We start from the raw sequence: 26,737 nt of genomic DNA on the forward strand, positions 1-26,737 counted from the left end.
CAAATAAACTTGATGGAAAAGATTCATCTGTAATCAATGCCCATTTAGTTCACATTGTCTAATAAATCTTGCGTATGCTGCAAAGTGGCCAACCAGCAGTGATTATTCATCGTGACAGCTGCACGTGTGCTCTGCTCATCCTTTTGTCTGGCTAGAGTGCGCATCCTCATGTTATCGCCATTATTTTTGACACCCGCATCACATCAGACCGGCACTGTAACGAAGGTGTTGGCATCATTAGGCTCCATCAGCCCTCTTCTGACACCGGCACAGTCATCGTCCGCTGTTACTTGAACTGCATTCGTCAGAAATCCAACAGCAGCCTTTCCTCTGACGCCATTAGCTTCGCGTGCGTGTCTGAACACCTGCTGTCGTCGGCTCTCTGGGGCTCCCGGTCTAATTTATGTGCTTGGTTCCACAGGATGCCCTGGAATGGCTGGAAGTGGAGGTCTGTCTGCGTGTAATTATGTGTGTGTGTGTGTGTGTGTGTGTGTGCGTGTGCGTGTGTGTGTGTGTGTGTGTGTGTGTGTGTGTGTGTGTGTGTGTGTGGTGTGTGTTTATCTGGGAGCTGGTGTGTGTTGTTGGGGATTGTTATATTGATGCACGGTGCCTGCAGATGCAGCCTCATAAACCAGCCTCGAGTTTCCAGGCCTGGTCAACATTCATCGCGGTATAACCTTGTCACAGCTCATATGCTGGAGGCCAACTTTGCCCACCCTCAGCCTTCATTAGCATTCAGACGGACAACAGCTGTTACTGCCAAACTCTTGAGGCGATCTGATATATCGGGTCACTGCTGGAGCGTCTTAGAGGTTCCGCCCCTCCTTTCAAATTGATGCACATGATACAGCTTGGCAATAAACACATTCATTTCATCCACTGAAACGCATCAAGTTTGGCCTGAAACCAGAAAATGCTAAATAAATGGTTTCCTTCCATCCATCCATCTATTATCTACACCTACGTTTTTCTTAACCCAACAGTCATGTTTTTGGATTTTGGGATGAAAAGGGAGTAGAACCTGCAGAGAACCCACGAATGCACAGGGAGAATATGCTAACTATATATATTTATATATATAGTTAAATACTCCAAACAAATAGGTTTATAGTTGATGCATTGAACTGGGCACTAACCAATTGCTCCGACCCTGCACCTGTCTGTTGGCCTGTTATTTCAAAATTATGACGCTTGCTCATGCACCTCCACATTGTTGTAACGTTTGACATTTTTTAACACAAAGACATGTTGGACCGCTGGTGGACTGGCCTAGCACTCCTACCATCAGGCTAAGTAAGACTTCTGTAAAGCTAAGACTACTTAATTATGTGTCATAAGTAACCCAGTTTGGTTTATACTGCAAACTCAGTTGTTTTTTTTAGGGGGGTGGAGGGGATCCTGGCCCGATTATCGCAGCCTGTGGGGTTTTTCCTGAAAGCGCGGTGATGTAAGAACGGACGGGTATCCCAGACAGTTGACATGGTCCAGTGGACATCGGAGGCGATATGTTGAAATGTTTGTTACAATATGTAAAGGTCATTTTTATATATGTTTATTATATGTAGTTATGTTTATTCAGTTAAAAATGTTAACTACAAAAAATAACTCGCCTCCAAATCATAGTGCAGCAAATAGAGCGGCTGCTCCCGCCATGTTTTATCAAACGCCTTTTCTTTTTGTTTCGTCTGAGTCCACAAACTATCACTACTGTTTGTTTATTCTAAATTCATTTATGGTATGTTTGGGGTTTTACTGGATTTTCTTCTGGAATCGGGATGTTTGTGAGTGGAATCGGTTCATGTGGTGTGTTGCTCCTGCCGTGTAGCTGGACACTCGAACCTGTTGGACTTTTATCGGCTCTGTGGTCACAGAGGTTTGGAAAATCGGCCGACAATCCTTAAATCCCGCCGATGTGAACCAGAACTAAAACTCACAAGCTCCACTCATCTCCTCTGGACCACTGCTCTAATGCTCTCTGACTCTGGTCGCTATGGTAACGTTTACATATCCCTTCAAAATAAGATAGATGCGCCACAAAAACGAACATTTTACTTTCGTGAAAATTGTATCTCACGATAACGACTAATGAGAGCCCTGAGCTTGTTTCTCTGCAACCAGACGGTCCCATCTGGGAGAGATGAGAGACAATGACACCAGAAATGTTGCTGATGCTCAGGGTACTTGGTCTCTATGTGGAGAAGCAGTTTGAAGCTTCATTGCCTCATTAACGAGCCGGTCACCATATCATGCAGAGGAATGTGGGAATCAGCCATTCTCCTGTCTCTTCTCTGGGCTTTTTCCCCTTCGCAATGAAACTTTCCAAAAACATCTGATCTCTTTCTGACTCATTTTGCTGCTTGTGGGCTCAATGTTGGCGCCAAGACAACCGATAGAATCCGGCTAAAGGATTTTCAAAATAAAAGATCCTCCAGACTCAAATAATACATAAAACGGAAATATTTAATTATTTCTTGTGCGGCCCGGTACCGGTCCGCGGCCAGGAGGTTGGGGACCACTGCACTATAACACCTACAAAAGTTCACTTCAGGTATTCCACAGCACCCTTAATGTGCCATGTAAATAATGCAAAGATATAAATAAACATTAAGAAAAAAATATTCCTCTGTTAGATTTCAGGTTTCATCCTGCAGCTTCTCCCATTTAGCAAAACATAATTATGCATATCTGAAAAAGACTGTCAAAGGCCAAGGTCGGGGCTTCAAAAACAATTATTTGTTTGACTGGGTATCATGTAGCAAAGTAGCATTTGTAAATATTTTAGGTTGTATGTTGCTTTGATGTGCAGTGCCTAAGGTTTTGGGAGAAATATAAAATCTTTTACAGTACTTTTTGGCAAATGAAAGTCACAGAAGACCTTCTAAGTTAATGTCAAGTGCAAAAATGCTTATTTTCTAGTAAACAAAAGGACCAACATCAATGCATTGAAAATATTTTATTTCTTTTGTGTCGATACATAATTAGACATTTATATTTCCATATAAATAGTATATGTGTATATACATACATATATATATATATATGTATGTATGTATTCATATGTATATGTTGGGGTGTGAACGATAGCAGAGTCATGCTAGCCCTCATGAACAGGTTTTATCCCATGAACATCAAAATGTCAACACAGACGTTGTGATTGTACATAAAACACAGACTCTGTTATTCTGCTATAAATCCATGCTTCTTGGTTATTTGCTTAAACTGAAAGTACAAATATATGCTGTAAGTAAAAGGCCTCAGTCTTTGCTAAACTATGTAGGGCCTTGATGGGATTATCCAAAGTTCTTGACATTTGCTTATTCTGTCATCTACAGTGTTGGCATACCTGGGGAGGGGGGGGGGGGTTAGCCATCTTGTAGGCCTCAGTTGGTAAACAAAACAATGTAAACTTAAGTTTGACTTATAGGAACTGGGGTTACTAAGTTTTTGGGGGGTATTATTAGGACTAAAAGGCTCTCGCAAACAGGACGTGCATCACTTTGAGAACGCCCAGTTACCGGAAAGGTACAATTTTATAACTCCTTACGTGTACTCGTTGTCGCACAGCAAATTGCAGGAAATGGTGTTCACATTCTGTTTTGTATGCGACGCCAATCTGATTAGGTTGAGGGTTGGCACAAGCAGCCGTAAGGACAAGCATCAGCCAGACTGTCCCTTTGTGCTACACTAAGAGGTGTGTGAAAGCTAGAAATGAGGCTAGGTACCCAACCAGCCCGTCATACTTGCTAGTATCCATTTGGATTGTGGGAAATGTAGGCAATCTGTACGCTCACCTATGAAATCTCAACCGTCCGCAGACGGGGTGAACGTAGTCCGTGCGGCTCAAAGAGAGCTCAGAGTACGCCAGAGTATGCGGGAGCCTTCGCTGTATTACAGGAACATGAGATTAGTTAAATCACATTGGAGCCGTACTGAGGGTTTCATACATCCATACAAACATCTCACTTAGGAAAGATGTAACAGAGAGTACGTCTCCTGGAGCAGCGCGTTAATGGACGTAAAGCAGAGCAATGAATTACAATTAGTCCAATACAATTAGACGAGCAGACAGACTTACTTTATCATGCTAATTTCCCTTTCCTGGAATGGTTTCCGTAAATGATTCCCTCATAGGACGGCACCTTAATATCACACCAGACATGTTAGCACTCAAACTTCACACAGTGACTGGGTGCAACGATTTCCTTTGACACTCTGCGCCTGTGACAATTCGCATTCGAGAATACTCTTTTGAGTTTTGCGTCTCTCTCTCTCTCTGTCTCCGTCTCTCTCCTTTGGTCTCCTCCAGGGCTGAGCTCCATATTTGCACATTTGACTGCATGCTCACCTTGAGCAGCTGTTCAGCCACCTTCTGGAGCTCAAGACAGACAGTGACTGAGCAGTCTAAGCCAGACCTGCCTTCTGCCACCTCTTCAAATGGGTCCCTTTGGACTGCAGCCGGGAATGGAGTTGGTGGATGAACGCAGTGTTTAAGAGCATGTGTGTGTGTGTGTGTGTGTGTGTGTGTGTTTGTGTGCTTGGACTAGACCGGTACAGGGAATGTACCGCTTCAGACTCAATAGCATTACAGTCACCAGGCACGTTTGTGCTTTTATCACCCTCTACGTCAGATTGATTGCGGCACTCGGAAAGGTCACTCGACGTGGGTGTTAAGAACGAGTCTCCTGAGCTAGATCAAGAAACAAAATGAAAAAGTTATCGTCGGGACGCGAATGAAGTTCTTTAGCCGCCTGCACACACTTGACATCCAAGGTCAGGATTTTCTATGGAGCTATCCAGGCTGGTTTTAGTCAGCTCAGCTTAAAATCTATATTTTTGTAGATAATATGTTTGGCCCAAATTTTGCCTAAACAAAGGTACAGAGAGTCAGACTTGGTTGGGCAATTGGATGATCTCAACTATCTCTCAACCAGAATTATTTTAACATCAACAGAGGTATATATGTAAAAAGCTTTCTTAGCTCTCACTTTTTTACTACAATGTCCTATTGTTTAGACAGAATTAGCCTTAGGGGCCCAACAAGTCAAGTTCCTTCCTTTAATAGCTAAAATTGAATTCATCTTGACCAATTCTTTATGTACAATGTATTATGATCATTTTTCAAATTATTAATGAGTATAAACAAAAGAGATGGCCACTTGGGGTATGCTCAAAGACAGAGGTACCTTTTATGATAACCTGTATCAAGTCACACATGTATCTAAATGTAAAAACATGTCTGTTCGTTTTTAATATGCATCTGAATGTATAAAACGTGTTAGTTATTCCTTACAGCTGGGTATGGGATCAGGGAATCAGAGAATGGATCTAAACTCTTTACGTTCTGCCAATAAGAGCGATCGAATATCCAGGCAGAAACACACAAGGACCTAAAACAACCTACCACTATAAAGTTTGATGTTGTGTCATCAGTCCCTACCAGATAGATCAATACAACTCCCTCGTTTATATGACATTCATTAGCACATTTAAGCTTGTGATCAATACTCTAAACTGCCTAAGAAGCGCTCGTGGCGGCTGGGTTCTCAAGAGCCGGGGTTATGTGGACCAAAACGGCGATTCAACGAACCTGGAAGCTGCTTGTTTAAATGGCTTGAGGATTTAAACGCTTTGATTTAGAAAGTAGATAATACCTGGCAAAACGATTTACACTTTAGTCATACTACTACAACCACAAACGTCAATGTATTTTCTTGGGATTTTATAGGATTTCGATCATCACAATCAACACAAGGTAAAGTGCAAGGTAACTGTTCAACTCTCTTCACCCTGATGTCTCTGAATAAAATCCAGCATGTTCATTCAGTTGAGGGAAATAAAACAGCAAAAAAAAGCATGTTGAAAGCAGGGCAGTGAACAAAAAAAGAGAGAAAAAGACAGAAAGAGGACGCAGGGTGGGCGGTTTAAAAATATCTCCAGATTTGCTGAGTGGAGTCTTTCCTCCGGCTTTCATCTGCTTCACCTGTACAGACGGAGCAACAATAATGGCATTAAATCTTCACAGCTTCTTACAGGGCTGCCTCTGACTCTGACCCCAGACCTGCGGGGGCTTTGCCTTGGATAAAGCTCGACATCCATCGCCCCCTTTGACTCATTTATCTGTTGTTGCTTAAACCTGCCGCGGCGGCAGCAGCGCCCCACTTCTGTCATCTACTCAAGAAGCGCACCTTCAACCATCACAAGTCTGAACACTTAACGTCGTGCAACAGCGAAAAGGTGGATATTTTTTGCAACACTATAAGCATTTTATGTGGATCTGGTGGCAAAAATGAGTGCTGTCGATTGACTGAAAAATAGCGCTGTGTGATTAATCACTGCTTCAATTTCTAAGCTCGAAATATAAAAAAAATATTTAAGAAAATGTTTTACTTTTTACAGGTTTTCATATTCAGGAAGGTTTCCAAATAAGCCATTTTGTTTCAAACATAATTTAAAAATGTTTACTGGAAACTGGTTGTACCTCAGTGGAAGGATTATTTGTCATTGCAGTAAGTGTGCTACATGCTAGCTTGGTTTTACTCAAAACATCCATCGTGGTGTTTGTCATTTAAGAAGTTTTGTTGCACTCGTGGCCTTGACACTTGTGTCTGACAGTAATCTGGCAGGAGGGCGGCAGATTAATTAAGTCCAAGAAACCAAAGATGGGAGTTGAACCTGAGATGAGGTCTATAAAGTCTCTGTTCCTAACCAGAGTGGTATTTTCGAAAGCAACATTTGGGGCTGAGCACACCAATCTGACTCTCCTCACTCATCTTTTCACTCATGGTTCTGACTTTGCCTCGTTGACCGCAGTACAAGAACTCGCGACACGCTTATCTTGAACTAAGTAACCCTCCGCAGGACAGCGGCTTTTAGGTCAAAACAGGTGATGCGATAAATCAGCGCATTAAACTTTTTGATTAATCCCATGTGTTAACATTGATGGGGCTAGCAGAATCTCAAATATTTTCGTGAAGGAAAGTCGCTCAACAGGCACGCGCTTATGAGCAGCAAAAAACGGTCAATTTGATTCAACCTTTTCACTGATTTCTACACCCTTCGTTACTCCTCACTTGTCACCAGGTGAGGTGGCCTTTCCAGCCAGTCCAGGACGCAGAGGTGACAGACGAGCGGAGGAGCGAGGGGTAGGCGGAGGGCCGGGGCCGGAACAAGAGAGCGAAGGGCTCATGCGGAGCGGGAGACGGCGGCGGCTAACCTTGGAGAGTGAATGTAATGAGAATCAGGGCGGTGAGAGGAGAGAAACAAGAAAGGATGGTTAGCGATGTGTATGAGAGGGAGGGAGAGCGGCACGAAGGATTAAGAATGAGGGTACAGTCATAAATGAAAGAATGAAGGAGGATGAGGACAGGAGATGGTAGCTGGGAGGGGCTGATGACGGTGGCAGGATGAGGCGGCGGCGCCACAAAATGGCTGCTTTTCTCCCAGCGCAAGATGGCATTAAAATCCAGCCTGAATGTGTGTGAATGAATAAATCTAGGCTGATGATTAGAGGACATCTCAACCAGCAGAGCACTGAGCCATGAACTCATTACCTCTAATAGAGAGAACCTCCGCTGACTTTAGTCTGGAGGTGTTTTCTGACTGTCTTTCAGAGCGAAGTCAGCCGGTGGTTGGGGTTGTGCGGACAGAGCAGCTTAACCGAACAGGAAGCGAAGGAGGAGATAACGAAGCCTTATCTTTAGCTGAGGAAGTCCTTCGCTCATTTCTATGAACGCCTTGATGGAGTTCCAACCAATTAAGTGTGAAGGTCAAACTTTGTCAAGAACTTGCAAGGGTTTCAAATATTTAGTAGGTCTTTTTTTTGATAATATTCTTATTTTCGCTTCAGATTGTTGAACTATTTTTATATTTGTCTCTCTTGCCGCCAAATTTATTAGTGACCATAATAACGATGCAGCTTATTTTATTTTATTGCTTTAATCAATGCAGTTCTCTGACAGTTGGCTTTGGAGTTTTTTACTTCTCTGACCATCACTCTGTCTGGTTGCATTTCCATTTTAAATGTGCACTAAACGTTGTCAAAAGTCTGAATATGGCGAAAAAACACAATTTTGCTGTTGCACTGTTTCCATTAAATAATAAAACACGATTAGTCATTCAAAAAGATGCTGCGCCATCGTCCTCCTACGGCTTCCTGTCGTCTTCTTTGTCTCTTCTGCCAGTAGTTGTTGATCATGTGACTCGTATGACACAAACAAGAAACATTTCCGCTGCAGTCTTGAAAATTACACCAATTTCGATACGGCCGAAAAACCACCTCATCCCAGAAAAAGAACGTGACTTTTTTTTTTTTTTCAAAATTGCAGCGTTTCCATTAAGCAAATTTATTTTCGCAATTCCAATTTGCGCAATTGTATGGTCAACAGAAACACAGGTACTGTCTATGGCGGGAAGATTAGTTGATTAAAAATAATATTGTTGCTCTGACTGCAGCCGTCTGCCTTACTTCAATGGTATGTTTTCTCGCCTTTTCCATTTCGAAGACGACATTAGAGAAACGATTATTTTTTTACGCCCGAGAAACAGAGACTCATGGATTACTAATTCAAACGAATCACTGAGGTCATGTGAAAGTAAAAAAAATTCAGAACAGAACAGAAATACGTGTCTCTTTTCAGGAGAAAATGATTCTGATGTTTAAAACTGCTTTGACTCTTCTGCGAAGGCCGCCTGCGGGGCCAGAATCACGTTTGAGGGGGTCAGACGCTGACTGGGCCTGGCTCACAACCTCAGCTTGAATTCATCCCAATAGGCGTTCCTTTGGGCTGAAGCCAGAGCAACATGAAGGCCGGTCGACTTCATGTTGCTTCACACAAAACTCTCTCATGCCTCTCTTTACGGACGTTGCTTTGTGCGGTGGAGCATGCTTAATTTGGAGCAGCAAGCGAAACGTTTCGCAATGTCTCGGTGTGCCGGTAACTCGCACAGACGGAGCGACGCGAGTCGTGACCGCTCTGGAGTCCACTGGCGGCTGCTATTTCTGAAAACACATGCTTTCACTGGACTTTATTTCAGGGTATTGGCTTAAATGAGGCTAAGAACAAATGCAATCTCTCCCCCTTTAAGATTTGCTTTTGCTTCTAAAAAAATAATATATGAAGATCTTCCATTTTGTCTTCTGAGCCCCAAAAATGTGAAGTTTGTGGTTGTGATGTCATAAAATTTGCATTTTAAAAAACGGAAGCGGTAGGAATGATGTTTTAACACATAGCGAGTGTGTCACCATTAATCAGAACCCTTTCTGGTATGTAAATACTGCAATAAAGCAACTTGTTTAACTATGTAAATGTAAAATAAAAGCAGAAAAATGTGGCTTTTCACCTTTTAGTTGATCAGTGTTGCTGTTTGCTTTTGACGCTGTGACAACAGCGTGCTAAATCCTGTCTGAGCAGATCAAATGTAAGAAAAGGATCAAAACAATTTTTTATTGTTTTTTTACACGTCTTTAACAGGGGTGTCAATACAGCTGCGGGGTGCTACGTTTCACTTTTCCTAAACAAGAAGTCACAAATGTCCACCAACTACGCTGGTCTGATAAAGGCAGCCGGGCAACAAATGTTGATCTGACATGGACTTATTATAGCGCGTTACGCCGGGGGACCATTTTCAGTGGCGCAACGATACACATTTCATGCACTACAGCAGAGAGATTGGAGAATAAATAAGAGTGGCCACATTTGTTGTTGCATGATTTTTGTAACTTCATAACAGTCTGCTAACAATGGAGCTCTGGGACATGGAGAAACACGCAAAGGCCAATATTTGATTAGAAATGTCGACTGGTTTCATTTCTAGTTTATTTATTAATCTGAACAGTGGCATTGTGACTTGCTTCCTGTGTGTATTAAGCATTAGAAACAACCATTTGCGACAGACTTTCAGGGCCAACCACTTATTTTGACCCTCCTGGAACAGATGAGTAAAATACCACAAAAATCTCCCTTTCATTGCTACGTTACGCTGAAACATGTAGGGAAACCCCACCTTTAATTTCTCTACATTAGTGAAATTCATTAGGAGAAAAAAAATCTCATGTCAAAAATGTACATTTTTAGCACTACATTTTTGCTGTCACATTCACAATTATCTATACAATAAATGCATCCATTGCATAATTGGGATCTGTATTTAATGTATTTAAGTCAATCAAAGTTTAAAGGAAAAGCCACTATGCCATAAGTACGGTGAAGGACCTGTAATGCTGTGGGACCTCCCCTTCCCCCCCTCCAACGCCCTGGGAACCTTGGTGGGAAGACATATTTAAAGCGGAAGACATACTTTTTTTTTTTTTTTTAAGTAAAAGGATTTTTAGTATTTCACATTCCCCAATTTGATGTAGAAACGTTTCACCAGAATTCAAGATTTTTCTGTGTGAGATTATGCTACTGCCAATAAGTGGCCTTAAAATATTGTATATTTACCATATTGTACCATATAGGTACAATATGGTATATTGTACCATCAAGGAAGTTTTAATCTAGTTGTCTGTCAGTTTAATTTTCATCAAAAATATGTTTTTTTTCTCACGCTTGTTAAAACTCTCACTATGTTGTGACAGTACGGTGTGAGGCAGATAATCTGTAAAAATCAACCTCCCTCGCCTTAGACTTTCTATCATTTGAATAAATACACAGCTCTGTCAAAAACAACCAATCAGAGCTAGGAGGAGGGTCTTAGCGCTGTCAACCGCCCTCCCCCTTTCTTTCTGCTACGCTACAGCTGGTTCACCACAATGAAGGCTGACATGAGTGCCAAGACTAGTTAGCATGGCCCCTAATGGCGATGACGGTGGATAAAGGGTTTTCCTGTAGAGGTAAGTTGTTTCTTCACGTTTGGTAGAACGTACACGAGATAGATTGACAGCGCTAAGACCCTCCTCCTGGCTTTGATTAGTTGTTTTTAAGTGAGACCGGAAACTTTTATTTGGGACAGCTATATTAGATTGATCTTTTCACAGATTATTTGCCTCATGTTGTATGTATAAGGACATGTATGAGGACATAGTGACAGTTTGAACAAATATGTAATTTTTTTAAATATAAAGAAACATACCCCAGTTTTAAGGATGACGTTCCTGAATGTCCGATTTTTGTCCTGTTTCATGTTGTGTTCTCCTACTGAGAGTGTGCCAGGAGCTCGGAGAGCCTCGCATTCATTGACAGATCTGGGTCCAGCGCAGGACTGAGTGTGTCCTCTTACGGCCTTCACTTCCTGGCATCCCCCTTGGTCTTCGGCCAAACCGCACGGGGAAACGCAGCCAAATTCTACGTCGCATTAGAGGATACACATCCCCTGCACGTCCTGCTGCGGACCACAAACAGCATATGGTGCTGAATATGCAGCGACGAACAACGATACCCAAACTCACTGCGGCGTCTTTCTAAACGTTGGCACGCCGCGCGGGGCCCGGTAGTTTTTCACCCCGAAGTGACAATAAGTCAGAAACGGGTGACGCACTCCTTGTCAAACCTTGAACTCTCCGTGAATCATAGCCATACTCAGTCATCACCTCGTCGGCAAAATATAGGTGGAGGGTAATAAGCCTGTCAGATGTGATCTGCTGGGCTGATGGGAGAGTTTGAAGTTCCGTTTAGTGAGGCGAAGGAACGGATGCATCATTTGAACTGACGGTAACGAGAGAGAGAAAAGCTGGAGACGACACGCGTCATGCATTACTCTCTACCCAATGAGAAAACTCAGACTGCAATCAGCGTTGGGACAGTAGAGGAGTTCAAGAAACAATCACAGTAAGAGGAGCACCAAACGGCAATGTGCTTATTAGAGCCACACCAACACAGAGAGACAAGGAGAGAGATGAGCAGGAACAAAGACAGAAAGGAACCAAAACAGATGGACCGACAGAAAACATGAACTCTAGTCATAGTTGTGCGCTGGCTGATACCTGGACCAGCCGATCTCCAGTTCCAGCCACCTTGGAGCTGGCGTCCACATGTTGAGTTTGACATTCACATTCGACAATCAACACTCCCAGGGTAGAGAGGTCAGGGGGGATTCCATGCCACCGACGAAGAGTAACAAAACCGTATGAATCGGGCAGCTCCGGTCAAGAGTCCGCCGTGTATCGGCAGGAGGGAGGCGACAGTCCGCCGTTTCCGGTTCGGCTGCTTGTAGCCTTTGATCTTGCACGCTTGTAGAGCTCATTCCATTGTGTCAAGAAGATTCCTTTATTGGTTTGATCTGTTCATCAATATTTTTTTGTCTTTTTTCTGAGAATGGCTTTCTGTTGGTCTCAGGGTCTGGAAGAAACACAGTTATAAACTTCAGCACAGTTTAGTTATTCTAAAGAAACAAAAAAAAAAAACGTAAGAAATAGTTAAGCGCCTCAATCAATTGAAAAATGTTAGATTAGTCACATTCTACCGCTGTGATTAATCGCGATTAGTCATGATGCTTAACTTTGCAAGCTTGAAATCTGAAAATTTAAAACATTTTACATATCACATTTTAAATTAATTGCATTCATTAACACTTTGGCAGCCCTACAGTCGTCCTAAATGTCACAAAGGATATCTGTTGTTTTGTGAGCATTTCTGAACCCGACTGTCCTGATTGTCCTAATTTGTTAAGACTTAGCTACAATTTCTCCCACAGTTCAGATTTGTTTCATTGGAGAAGCTCAACTTTGTTTGCAGGGATCACATCGCCTAACAGCAGCTCAAATACGACATTAGAAAATCTTGTCGTTGGGAATAATATTGGTACATATTGCTATGACAATAGCAGGTTTGATATTGGTCTGACCATATAACGCGATATATTTGGCAGCCCTATTTTAAATGGTTAACCAAAATGAATATTACAGCTAAGGCATGGGTGATATGGCTGAAAAACTTAACACGATAACCATGTCATATCAGTTGATATCAATAATTATTGATTTTTTATTTTTTTTAAATATCCAAGATACTGCCAAACTGGAGACAAACTATGTACCCTTAATTATAACGATATACGTGGATGATAATGTTGAAAAGTCCAAAAGCTTGACATGTAGATTTTATAAAAATTTAGCCTCAACTTTTAAAGGAAAGGGGTTGGAAAATTGTCAGTTTGTCCAAAATTGTGCCTCCCAGTTAGTTTGATCAATTCCTACAGATAAAGATAATATATAAAAACAAAGCCAACTGTTTGTTACAATATGACACAAGAGTTTGTGAAAATTCCTCACCTGTCCTGAGGTCTTAGGTTGGTTATTGCAGAAGGCGACAGAAGGTTGGTCCTAGACGTTGCTGCGCAGTAACCCCCCTTGTGGGTGCTCAGGTGTACTGCACTCTGAGGAGTTCTTGGCTTTGTCCTTGTTGTTGTTGGGCTCGTTGTCTTTGATAATGTCATACTGACGACAAAACAAGGCGATCACCCCTGAGGGACAACAGGATAGAGGTTGTTAAGTAACTGCCGCAATGTCTGGAAATAAAATCTCTCTCTCTTTATGATGACTGTGTGGAGAAATACAGAAAACCAACAACGTTTGCATCATCTTGGAGTGTGTGGTCGTTGAAGGGATAGTTCAAGACTTTTTCTTTGGTTTCTCTTAAGGGGTTATGATGGATCAGTACTAGATGTTTCATATGTGAAGACCGTTGTTGTATAGTCTAAACCCGTGTTTTTCGATTCCAGTCCTCACGCCCCCCCGCCCTGCATGTTTTAGGTGTTTCCCTTCTGCCACACACCTGGATTGAATCTTTGGGTGATTAACAGGCTTCTGCAGCACTTGGTGGCTGCAGAAGACATCATGCAATCATTTGAATCAGCTGTTCTGGTGTAGAGGCACATCTAAAACATGCAGAGCAGGGGGGCGTGAGGACTGGAATTGAGAAGCACTGGTCTAAACCAATATATCAGTCAATGTAAATAGCTACCAACCTAAAACATGGACATTCAAACCTTTTTAAAACAGTCTTACAAGATCCGCTAGGAACATTTGTGAGTCTCGGCTCTAAACTGGCTAAGATACTTAAGAAGAAGATTCAAATCCCACTTCTGACACCACCGTTACGTCGAGAGGTGTGGTGTGGAAAGAAAAAGTCAGCAAACTTGACTGTACAGCTAATAAAGCTGGTTTATTTAGCCTCCAGCAACACAGCAGAGTTCAAAATGGCAGCCATCCCATCAGTCTTCTTGCTAAATCCAGCAGTCCACCCACATACTGATCATCCCTGCCTTCTCAATTTACCAAAGCCAATCAAACCCCAGCTCTTATCACTGCTCCTTCTATAAAAGAGCTGGGTTTGAGGCGGGCCTCCTCCTTAGCAGGGTCCCAAGATGGCAGCTACAGGGACACACCCACAAGGTAAAAAACATTTCACACACATTAAGGTTCATTTACACACTCTAGAGCTCAAAACATTGAAGAAAAACTTTTCACTTCTTAACACGTGCACCACCTTTCGCTGAAGCTTAAATTCAAGTTTCTCCGTATAACACATTTCCGCAACAAGGCAGTTTAATCATCCTAAGAACATCCTAAGGTCACCAATTGTGAAAGAAGCAATAAACGTCACATTTAGTCATCATCAAAATCAACGTTAGTCCTTTAATCCTAGAAATGTTCTTCAGGCGATAGAAGGCTGACTTTGTAACTGTCTTTATGTGACCCTGAATGTTCAGGTCCTTCACCACAGCCAGATTTTGGGTCTTATCGCTAGTTTTTAGCTGTAATGACTGAAGCTTTAAACTGAAAGGCTTGGATTGCAGTTCAGCATATTCGATTCCAGCCAGGTGTTTACATTCATTGTGAGCCTTTCAGGGTTCATTTGAACTGTTCTTTTTGTGGGGTGGGATGAACACACAACAGATAACGTTCAAAAACAAGAACTGCGCGCTGCAGGTTTGAATTTGTGGATGTTCTTCTATTTGAACAAGGTTTAAATTATATGTACTTGCAGAGATATATTTGGTTAAATGTCTCTTAGCAAGATTCAAGAAAACCTCATGCTTTTATCATCATTAACAAGGTCCAAAAGTAATCCTGTCTGGATATTGACCACTGTTCTAATGAAAAAGGGTGAATCTAATTTAAACTGGTTTTTTTTCTGGAACGGACCCAAAAGGCTAATGTTAGCCAGTCTTGTCCAAACCACTTTCTATGTGGATTTGGAATCACTGTCCTGTTAATTCTCTGGCGCAGATAGAGTGACGTGGCAGATACTTGCTCCCGACACTTCAAGAGAGCCGATCCGAACGAACTGAGACGGAGACACAGACAGTAGCAACGTGAGCAGATGGAGTTAGCTCGTGACTGATGAGGACGTGAATCTGGACGCCGAGACACGACGCAGGAGCTGTCGATGTGGGGAGCAGATAGAGAACGAGCTTGCAGGAACGAGAAAGGGAATAATTCATGATGGTGGAGGAGTGCGCGATGGGATGAATCTGAGCCCAAACACAGCTCGGTATTTCTGCTTATGTCAGCCTCGGCAGATCTAATCATTGCGGTACCAAGGGGCAAGATGGGATATCTCCCTGTGATATCCCCCAGCATGCCCCACAGGCCCAATTAAGAGCTGAAAAACACAATTCGCCTCCTTGGCTTTAAGTTAGTTTTCTTTTTCTACCATCGTGTGCTGCTCAGGTTTTTCTCCACTACGTTTTCTTTTACTCTCTTTGAATTTTACTTAGTTTTTCCCTTCTCATCTCAGTCCCTGCCACCAGTAATTGGGCGCATACCAACACCTCCATGGAATGTATAGAGACCATGTATATCTGGTTACACTTAGTGGAGTAAGATCAGAGACTCACCGTATTGCAAAAAAAAAACCTTAGTAAATGGACATCTTGCCACTCAAATGTGAATATTTCCACAACAGGAAGAAGAGTACTTTTCTGTGGACTGAGTTATCACTTTATTATTTGTGGAAAGACAGGCGCTAAGCCTTTACGAGTCTTTTAATTTGAACAAATACAAAATCCTACCAAGTATTTTTGGTCAAGTTTATAGCGCAAATATCTTAGTTCACCTGAAATAAGACAAAACTAACTTAAAGGTAACTTTTCAGCAAAATATAGGAGCTTATTTGAAGTCAATAATTACTTAATGTTGATTTTCTTTTTAAAGGATTAAATCCACAGTCAGACTGTTTTACTTCTAAATAGTACGTTTTCGTCAGTATTAAGTAATTGTTGACTTAAAACAAGCTCCTATATCCATCCTGAAAAGTCACTTGTAAGTTGGTTTTGTCTTATTTCAAGTGTGCCAAGATTTACATGCCTAAAATTAAGATTTTTGTGTTTTCGCAGTGCAATAATAAAAATTCTGTCATATCAGTTTGAAGTCATCTAACTTTTGGCTAGCTTGTTAATTATAACGGATTTGGAGTACTCAACGTCTGTTTAAGGGCCAAATGTGGGGAAAGTGGAAGGAAATCCTTCAAAGTAATATTTAAGGGTCGTTAAAAACTTTTAACAACGGCTGGCTGTGTGTGTATGCAAGTGTGTGTGTGTGTGATTGTTTGTTTTCATGACAGCTGCTCAACAAGAAACATCAAATAAAAACAAATTTAAAAAATCAAGAAAAAAACAAAGCAGTCATATCTTTTTATTTTTGAGGAGGAGCAGTAGGAGCTGGCTCTCACCTTGCTTGTTGGCTTTTTACCTACTTCTCACTTATAATAGATAAACAAACGCCCAGAACCAACATGTTGGACTTTTCTTCAGATTTAGTACACCAGTGTTGCATCATCAGCTCTCCTGTCCTTTTATTTCCTTCAATTCTGACAAAAAAAGAAAAAACAGAAAAGAGGGGCCGACAGAAGAAATGCATTCTGGGCCGGATCTCTCGAGTACGGGATGCAGGGTTAGGCGGCTGTTTGAAGCGGATTGTGTTTCCCTTAAAGAAGAGGCTTAAACCTCAAGAGCTGGTAGAGAATCTAAAGCGCCGGCTGAAGCTGCAGATGGCTTAATGAGACTTCAGAGAGACGAAATGCAAAATGAAGAAACAGAGAGAGGAAATAGAGGAACATAAGCTGCAAGATGTATTATCTAATCTCATTAGGAAGTGGTGGTTATTAGTTTTTCATATCGTACAATTGTAATAAGGATTAATACATGAAAACATAGGAGCTGAAGATGGCAGTGTCACAGGAGAGATTGTTCTTTACTGCCAAAGCAGAAGTTCCTTATATAACCAAAAAGGAAATCTATATTATATCCATTTGCCCAGCAGAATGTATTTCTATCCTCTAAAACTTTACTCTAGTCTACCTGCCCCGTCATAAGAATCCATACATTTGATACGAAGTGCACTTTTATTAACTTTTCCTTTTTATGTTTGTTGTGAAGAGTAAAGGATCTTCTCTAAGGATGGACTGTAATTATCAGGCTAAGTTAAATAATTACCATGTCTTTAATCTGTTTCTCTGATATTTTTTTAAAAATAACACTTGGCCACCTTTCTCAAAAGTGGCAAAAATAAACAGAATGTTTTGATCATTTACAAATCCAGACATAGTATTTAGCAAATCAGATTAAGAGCTAGACTCATAAAAGAGCTGGGTAAGACACAAAAAGATGTACAAACTTCAGAACTGTTTTAACTTTTGGAACCCAGAAATTTCCTTTGTGTTTTCTGGAAAATTTCTGAGATCAATCTCCAAATTTGTGAGTTAAAAAAAAAAAAAAAAAAAAGGTAGACTTTCTTTGGGTGTGCTGTGGTGGCGCAGGGGTTCAGCACAACCCAGATATGGAGGCCTTAGTTCTCGACGTGACCGTTGCAGGTTTGATTCCCGGCCTGGCGACCTTTTCCGCCTTTCCTCCCCTTCTCTCATCACCCACTTCCCTGTCAATTAGCTATCAAATAAAAGTCACTAGAGCCAATAAAACCTAAAAAAAAAAAAATAAATGTGGGCGTGCTGTGGTGGCGTAGGGGATAGCGCAACCCACGTTTGGAGGCCTTCAGTCCTCTACGCGGCCATCACGGGTTTGATTCCCGGACCTGGCGACATTTGCCGCATGTCTTCCCCCTTTCCTGTCAGCGTACTGTTATATAAGGCAGTGGTCTCCAACCTTTTTAGTACAGCGGACCGGCCCAAGCCTTGCGTGCGTGCGTGCGTTGTGAGGATCGAACCGGGGGGGGAGACTGCGTGCGTTGTGAGGATCGAAAGGGGCGCGTTGTGAGCTGGCACAAGACTCAACCCTCGGCATCCGGTGTACGATTTTCAAAATAAAAGCTCCTCCAGACTCAATACATAGAACAGACATATTTAATTATTTCTTGCGCGGCCCGGTACCAATTGGTCCACGGACCGGTACCGGTCCGCGGCCCGGTGGTTGGGGACCACTGATATAAGGGACACTAGAGCCCACAAAAGACCCCCTGGTGGAGAAAAAAACCCCCAAAAAAACAAATTTAGACTTTCTAAACTCAGAAGGTTCTGTATTTTCTTCTAGAAAATTTCTGAGATCAATCTCCAAATTTTTTTTTTTTTTCTAATAATATTTTAAACTTTTTCTAGAAATCTTCTGAGATCAGTGTCAACATTTTTGACTTTTTTCTAGCCAATTTCCAACTTTTCAAACTCACATATTTCTGTGGGGGGTTTTTTTAAGTAAAAAATTTCCATCAATAATTGCCCTAATGCACCGTCGTAGACAATAGGTTTATAGTGATAGGCCATAACTTTTTAGGTAATAGGTAAGGAGCAAGAGATCCAATCAACTGAACTTTTTGGATCATAAATACGAATCCAAAAAGTTCCAGCGACCTTTAGGAAACTTGAATATTGTCTAAAATAACCCGAAGTCTCCCCACTTTGCCCAAAAAACCTTGCAGGGAGTTATTCCTCACGGAAATATGGCGCCTGAAGCTGAATGTTTGTTCCCAAGTAGCAACTCCATCAGAGAGCTTATTTACTCTACAGGTACTGCCGTCCTGGAAGGTGCCTGATGATAAATGACCAATAACGCAGAAGAACATTACCTGCCCACATGACGAGAACCACAACAATGATGATGAGCTCTCCGGCCCTCAGCTGGGCATCCTGACCAACCTCCTCCATCGTCACCTCATCTGCAGAGAAAACACACACCAACACACACACACACACAGAGTCAACAAAGGGAAGGTGGAAGACACTGTAATTCATCAGCGGTTGGGGCAGAGAATGCAAAAAAATAAAATAAAATAAAAAATGTCCCATCACTCGTAAACTCTGCGGGGAAAGATAAAAGAATCAAAGATGGGTGACGCGAGGAAAGAGAGGCAGGCTGGTGTGAATTCTTCACCCTGCTCTGTGTAATTAAAGCTAAGTGAGAGCAGCCGTCTGCAGGGACAAAAGGAGCCCAGACCCCCACCCAATCAGTCACCGGGCTTTCCCTCGCTGACAGCGCTCTGGCCACTGCAGCATAAAACCAATCACAGCCGTAAAGGTTGGAACACACTCTGAATTACAGCCTCTGTCTCTCCGCTGCCATCAGAGCCATCCTGCCTCTGCGTGCTAGCTGTGAAAAGCAAACACGACACATTTCACCGCCTTTCACTTCCTTCTCCGCCTGGCCGTTTTTGATTTTAATCGCCGTCCAGTGTGTCAGTGGCAACATTGCTGTATGATAGTGGAAGTTAGATGTTGCTTCCAGCGCACATTTGAACCAGCGGAACCGTATCCTGTATCTGGTGCAGGCAGAAAATTGGACAGGCTGGAGAAACTATAGGAGCAAAAATTGGAAGAAGGGGAAAGAAGAAGGTGGGATGAGGAAACCACAGAGTGGCTGAAGGAAGCTGGTCTTAAAGGTCAACTGTAACATTCCTTCATGTAAGAGACAACGCATATGTTATATGAATTAAACAATAGGGTTGTCAAAGTGCTCAGAGCTCGCAATCATTTACTTTTTCAGGAGAACTAAAGGAATTTTTTTATTTTACAAATAAAACAAAGATTTCACCGTATATTTAAAGGTCTGTATTCTGCGCAGAAAAATACAGCCCAGGTTTGGCTTTGGCTGCAGAACGCCCACATAAGTATTTTTCCCTGTTTATTTTTGTTGTTTCACATATAGAATAAAGATTTAACTGATCATGAGCTGTGTTTTATATATCTACATCATTTATTTACAATTGGTATGTTTTCACAAATGGAAGGCAGGTTTAATATTTAATAACTTGTAATCAGTAAAGTAAATTTGTTCACGTTTCAAAAATGTCAATGTGCAAATAGTGAGCTTCAGACAGGAATCTAGCTAGCAGCACCTGCTAGCTAGCTAGCTGCAATTTTACAACAATATTTCCCTCTAGTGCTTACAAATGGTCATTTATTTTATTTTGTCACAACGTAGCTATTTATTTTACCAACTAGGAAGATAAAATACTGCCACAAAAATGATTTAATGGTAGACAGCACTTCTTTTTCTGTGCTAATTAAACTTAAGCTAGCTCCACCTGGAAAGAGCTAGCTCCTACAGACATCCTCTAAATTCCAAATACAGTGGACCGCCGCCTTGTCCTAACTAAAATTATTCCAACTCCAAATTATTCACAGATTTTTTTTGGGACCTCCGCAAACACCGGAGGTCGACAGTGTCATGATATTGCGATAACTTGTCCCATGAGATGCCACTGAAACTGGTTAAAGCAGCACAAATTCTGACAATTGCGGGTAAAACATTTTGGACGTCAAGTATTTCAAAATGCCAGAGAGATGACAAACTGACCTCGCTGATAACGAACTGCACTGAACCTACGCGGTTTCTTCGCACCAAACGACCGTTGCTGTGTAAGCAAGTGAACCCCGCTGCTCTAAAAGCTAAATGTTTGTTTTCGTTCCAGGTCCGGCGCGAGTCGCGGTCGCCTTTAGGGGAGAGACGCTGTTCCATGAAGGCCTTTGTGACACATCATCTTTGTCTGGGTGAGTTTAGGATTTCGCTCCTCATACATCTCTGCTCTGCCTGGCTGTCAAGATCACTGTTACCATAGCGATCCCTCTAAGCTTTAACTGCAGCCCGAGGCCTGACAGAAGGAGTGGAAGGTTTATGCACTTTAATAAGCTGAATGTGAAATAATTACATACTCCTGTCTGTGAGGGCTTGGCATGATGACATTAAATATCGTCGTTTTCTATGTTGCTAATTTGTCAGTTTGGTTTGCTTTCAGTAACAGTCAAACAGGTCAAAACACTGGAAAACAAATCATCTCATGTCCAGAATTGTTTGACCATTTTTAAATATCACTTGCAAAACAAAAGGAGAAGCAGAACCTACAAGAAGAAGACAGACACTAATTAAAGTTTCAATATGGGTCCCACAGTATGGAGGCTTGTAAAATGTGACTGCTGGGAAAGACTACCACGAAACTTCCAACGATTTAGCTCGATGCACCGGGAACACCTGCAGTATTTTCTCCATCCTAGCGATAGACGGCTTAGAAAGATAAGCAAACTGTCTGACAGAAACCCAGCGGCGAGCGGCGCGCCGGTCCGCACCGCGGCTACAAATGCAAAGCGGTGTCAGGCTGATTAATACCCGCTTAGAGGGGGAGGAGAGCAGTAATGGCCGGGAGATTTAATCAGGACAGCTAATGAATGCTTCCACCAACACCGACCGGATTCATCCATCAAAGTCAGAGCTCGGCAACAGTCGAGACAAATTACGCCTCTAAATATATGTCACGTGACCGGATGTTTGGTGGCTTGCGAAAGTATTCACACTCCTTAAAATGTTGCCGTATTCCAGGTGTCTTAAGATTTCATTTGATTCATTCAGGGCATCTGGTGGTTCCAGGGAGTCAAATGTAAGAATTTTAAAGAACTTTTTAATGACACAGGGAGTAAAATTTAAGGCCAAAAAACTATAGAGAAACCATAGAGCCAAACTTAAAAAGTTTTTTTTTTCTCACAGAATGCGTCTGGCCTCATAAGTTGGCAACAGAAGTGAGCCGGTGGTGAAAATGACTAGCGATAAATAGGTACAGAACAGCTGGCTAGCTAGCAAGCAAGGGTTTGTCAGCAGCTGTACGATAGCTTCAACCACCGTTAGTGACAATGAAGATGTCGGACAGAATGGAAAGAAACAATCCGCTGCTCAGGATTGAGTAACTGTTATTTGTGAACTTTATAAATCAAATCTTTGCAGAAAAGTGGACAAAAGAGGCGAATCAACCATGAAAGCATAATTTCATCAGATGTTCCTGTTACACATGACCGTAAAACACAGGAAGCAGAGGTTGCAAATGAGAAAAGAATGCAGAGAGTCATTCCCTCCAAGCTAGCAGGTTGGACTTTAATTTTTTTTATTTTAGTTTAGTTTTCTGCCTTTGGTAAGAAACAGATCCACCAGTGGATGGAAGCAAATTCACTACGTCAAAACTTATTCAGCAAATGTGTTTTCGTCTCCCCTTTAGAGGATTAACTTTTTTCGGAAAAGCAAAGTAACACATAGTCTGATAAAAACAGATGCTTGTTCTATCCTTTACTTCACCCAGAAGGTCTGGACTCTCTGAAATTGAGAAAAGATTGCTTGCTGGAGGCATGGACTGTGTTGAAGTCTTTTTACCTAATTCCAAACATTTGGTCATGACGCTATGAAGCTTACCACTGTAAACAACCATCGTCCACTGCGTGGAGAGAAGAGCCAATTTGAACGAGGCGGCTGTTGATGTTAATTCAATATTTGGAGACGCGGCCAGCACGGACTGAACGGCTTCGTCCACTTCCTCTGCTGCCATTGAAAAAACTACAGGCAGACTATGATTCTAAAACACCGTAGAAAATCTGCATCTACATCGTCGTTCATAACTTCTTCTTCTGTTTGCTGATGTATTCGGTTGGAATCCTACCGGAGAAATCCAGCTCAATGGGAGAAATCCCAGATAGTCACTGAAGGGAGATGAAAATCAAGCAGAATGGCCAGGCTAAAAACCACCTCCAGTGAACATAGAACGTTTGTACAAAATTCGGGAAGCCATTTTGTATTTTGCCTTTTACATCTACCTTTTTTATTGCAGTACTACAAAATGCGCATAAAAAAAACGTGGATGGAAACACAGCTACAGTGGCCACATCACGATTTGGTCTACCTTCCACCAAGACAATGACTACACCCACACCTACAATGGAATAACTTAAACCTGAATCCAACCGAGAATCTGTGGCAAGACTTGTAAATGTTTTTTCAATCCAATCTGACCAAGCTCTGACTATTCTACAAGAAGGAATGAACAGAAATTTCAATCTCCATAGTGGCTTGGTGTGTCATAACCTCAATACAACAGAGAAGGAAACCTACATTACAAAAGATGGATATTGTTTTCTTTTGCTATATAAATACAGTATCAGTTCAGACCAAGGCGAGCTCAGTCAGTACGGGGCCTTCCAGGGAACAGACTGCTGCGTCCTCTTATCGCCTCGCCACTGATGAGCGTTTTAGTATTTTGCAGGGTCCCTCTGAAGCGGCCGCTTTTGGCAGCAGAACTGGGTCGGACCTTATAAAACTGGGAGTGCCACGGGCCGCTCCAGATAAGAGCCAGCAGCCTCTCTGTGTACTCGTGAGGGAGAAGACGGAAGGCGTGAGGAGTTCACGCCTGAGATTTGTGTGGTTTCTTCGTCCGGGAGACGCAGAAACAGAAAATAGAATGACATATATAGTCTGAGTGTGTGTGGGGGGGAACAGAGTAATAATAATACAAAAAATAAATATACTTGTATGCAAGAACATGAGCAGAGTTTTCTGTGTGTGTGTGTGACAGCAGAGGGAGAAACAAGGAGGCCGATTGTATTTGTTTACTCCATCTGCGCTGATACATGATTGCCTCCGTGTCTATATGCTACCGGGCTTACATTCTTTTTTTTTCTCCGCGGGCTCTCGTATGCGCCGAATTTCAATTCCCCCCTCACATTTTGTGTTTGTAGCATATCCTGTTCCAATAGAAGCTACACGACCATGTCCTGAATGGGAAAAGTGTGATGAATACACAAGAAATGTATTTACATTTAGATTAGCATTTGGGGAACTCGGCAACACGGCTCACAGTATGCTAGCAGAGACAGGCGCAGCACCTCGCTGCCAGAGAACTTTATCGCCACATTTTGTCTCGTTACGACCACAAAATTCGGTGCGTTTCTTTGGGGATCTTATGTGACGCATCAACAGAAGTTAAAAGGGATAAGATATAAAAATCTGAAAAGTGTGGCATGTGCCTGTTTTTTAGGGTGCATGTCTTCCGTTTTTTTAGTTACCCCGTAAATCAGCTCAACCTCAGTCAGATTCAATAGGGAGCGTCTACGACGGTCAGTTTTCAAGTCTGGCCGCAGATGCTCAATTGGATTCGCTTCCTGACTTTGACTGGGCCGTTCCTGCACATGAATATTAATGGATCTAAAACATTCAATTGCAATCTTTTTTGGTCGGCTGCATGTTTGGGCTTATTTAATTGCTGGATGTTGAAACTCCATCTTCGTCAGTATCCCAGCAGGTTTTCTTCCCCACAACATGATGCTGCCACCACCGTTGTCGGTTTACTATTTTTTCCCCTACCTTTTCATATTGAGGACAGAAAGTGCCCTTTCTCTATATTTACTAAATATCAGTGTTTCTTCTTGCCACTTTCCAACGAAGGTCAAATTAGTGGAGTACACAACTAATAAGTCTCCTATCAACAGAAGTGACACAAAAGAGAATGGAGCTCAACTTAAAAAAGTTATCAATTTAAATTTGTCAAACTTTATTTATTTACATTTGTTTAACATGACAACTTAACATACTTTATATATTTCTTGGATAAAACTTAATTTGATTACTTGTTACAAATTAACTAATTTTTCTTTAAAGTTGGATCACCTGCTTTCTTTTTTCCAGTGAATATAGAGCATATTTACAAACAGGGTGACTTTATTTAGGGGTATCAGAGTGAAACAAATCGCATTTTTCGTACATTTCACAGTTATGCCTCACATTGTGCCGGCACGTCACACAAAGCCCAAGAGAAACCCAACTCAGGATGTTTTAAAAACTCAGAATCTCACCGGGATTCTTGGACGCCATTTTCTCAGACTCTTTTGGCGTTCTGAAGAGAACGGGCTGACTGGGGGGGCTGCTGCCTCCCATGCTGATGCTCTGGACGTGGACGATGTATTCGGTATCCTCGTCCAGGTCCCACAGCGCGCAGGAGCGGGTGGTGGTGTTCACTTCCTGGATGAACCTCAACATCCGCACATCCTTCTTCTGCGGCGGACAAGAGGGGAAAACAAAAAGCCCCAAAAAACAAGCTTACAATCCATTTTTGTTTACCTTTTTTAAACTAAATTTTAATTGTAACCACTGCAAATTTCTGTAAGTAACTTCAGTTTTCTATGTTGTGGCTTAATTTATGCTAATGTGTCCAGGGGAACAGTTGGGGAAAAAGCTTAAGTAAAGCCTGTCAGGGTTTTTTTTAACAATGCAGTAAAGCTTAAAGACAGAAATTGCTTCCCAGACCTTGTACACTCTCCTAGAAATGGCCATTATTACCCCGCTACAGCTGCTTGCTCAGGTCAATTGGCTCCTGCTGGATTAAAGACCACAGCTCCTCTGGGGCACTTTTATTTACCAGGCAATTATAAAAGGAAATTTCTTAAGCCATTAAAACTTCACGAGGACAAAATGTTCATCTAACACGGATCTCCAAAGCGCTGCGGCGTGGCAGCAGAAACTAGGTTTCTGAAAGCTGCAATTTTCTGCTCCGGTTTGAATAATTAATGAAAGAATGTGTGCACAAAGATGAATCACTTTGGTGCTCAGGCAAAAACAAACACAAGAGGATTTGCTTGAAGATTTAAGGAGATACTTTAAGATTTTTAAGAAAAGTTAAGATTTAAGTTGAATCTGAAAATATATCTTCTATTGTTCATAGCCAGAAATGCAAACACTGACACTACTGTGGCCAACATAATTAACCTTCTTGCCTAAATAGTGATTATTAGCTTCAATACTATAAGAATTTGCACATAGCTACATAATGCTGTAGACATGCGGCATATATTTGAAGCATCAGAGCTTGTGCTCATGACACTTAAATCAGGGTCATCTACAAATACTTAGATCATCAATGCAAAATCAAGTTGGCTAAATTTAGCTGAAGCGCCAAAAATGTCATTTTGACAAAGTGCTGTATTTTTTAAACAAATGTACTTCATAGAACATGATCTAAAAAACAGATAGGATTACACCAGTTAAATACAACGCCAGCTGGTTTTAATGGAAATGCTTATTTGAACAGAAGCTTGGCACCGTTACCTTTTCATGATGGCTGGTTAGAATAAGCTCTCAGACATGCTAATTCTTCTTCTAGCTAACTGTTTTAGTTTAAATAAAAGCTTCAAAACATTTCTGGTTGGTGAAACTTTGATATCCAAAACCACAAGGCGTTTCTCCGTAATGGGCCAATGTAGCTTTATGAATGAGAGGTGGGGAAAAGATGTTTTTCCCCCTCCTCGGTTAGTAAAAACATCAGCGTTCATGAAATTCCATCAAAAATGTTGTAATGCCAGGAAAACTGAGTGCAATCAAGTGTGCAGTATTAACACACATGTAAACAAAAGAAAAAATTAACAGGGACAAATCCTCAGTAATAACAGCATAGCTCCATAAATGAATCACGTTTTGCACAATAGGATTTCAGAACTTATGTATATCATATGTTTTAAAGTCTTGTTAATAAAATGCCAAAGAATTGGCTCACATAGTCAAAGTTGGGAAATAAAATAACACAGTGCTGCTTTTTTATTATTATTTTTTTGTA

At 41.7% G+C, this 26,737-nt stretch overlaps 1 protein-coding gene across 2 annotated transcripts in view; it reads right to left on the bottom strand.

Annotated features, from left to right (window-relative positions):
• Positions 1–2,946: 2,946 nt before the first annotated feature.
• Positions 2,947–26,737, bottom strand: part of fndc5b (fibronectin type III domain containing 5b) — a 28,746-nt gene continuing 4,955 nt past the window's right edge. The window contains exons 3-7 of one of the 2 annotated variants that reach the window (XM_044138795.1): positions 24,984–25,182; positions 18,953–19,042; positions 13,208–13,398; positions 11,921–12,275; positions 2,947–5,980 (exon numbers count right to left, since the gene is read on the bottom strand). In XM_044138795.1, the coding sequence (XP_043994730.1) occupies positions 13,259–13,398; positions 18,953–19,042; positions 24,984–25,182 (429 nt within the window). In that variant the 3' untranslated portion in view covers positions 2,947–5,980; positions 11,921–12,275; positions 13,208–13,258. Of the gene's footprint in view, positions 12,276–13,207; positions 13,399–18,952; positions 19,043–24,983; positions 25,183–26,737 lie in introns of both variants that reach the window. The other variant, XM_044138794.1, reaches the window with a different exon arrangement.

This window comes from Gambusia affinis, linkage group LG14 (genome assembly GCF_019740435.1).
Source record: "Gambusia affinis linkage group LG14, SWU_Gaff_1.0, whole genome shotgun sequence".
In the NCBI taxonomy this organism is placed as follows: domain Eukaryota; kingdom Metazoa; phylum Chordata; class Actinopteri; order Cyprinodontiformes; family Poeciliidae; genus Gambusia; species Gambusia affinis.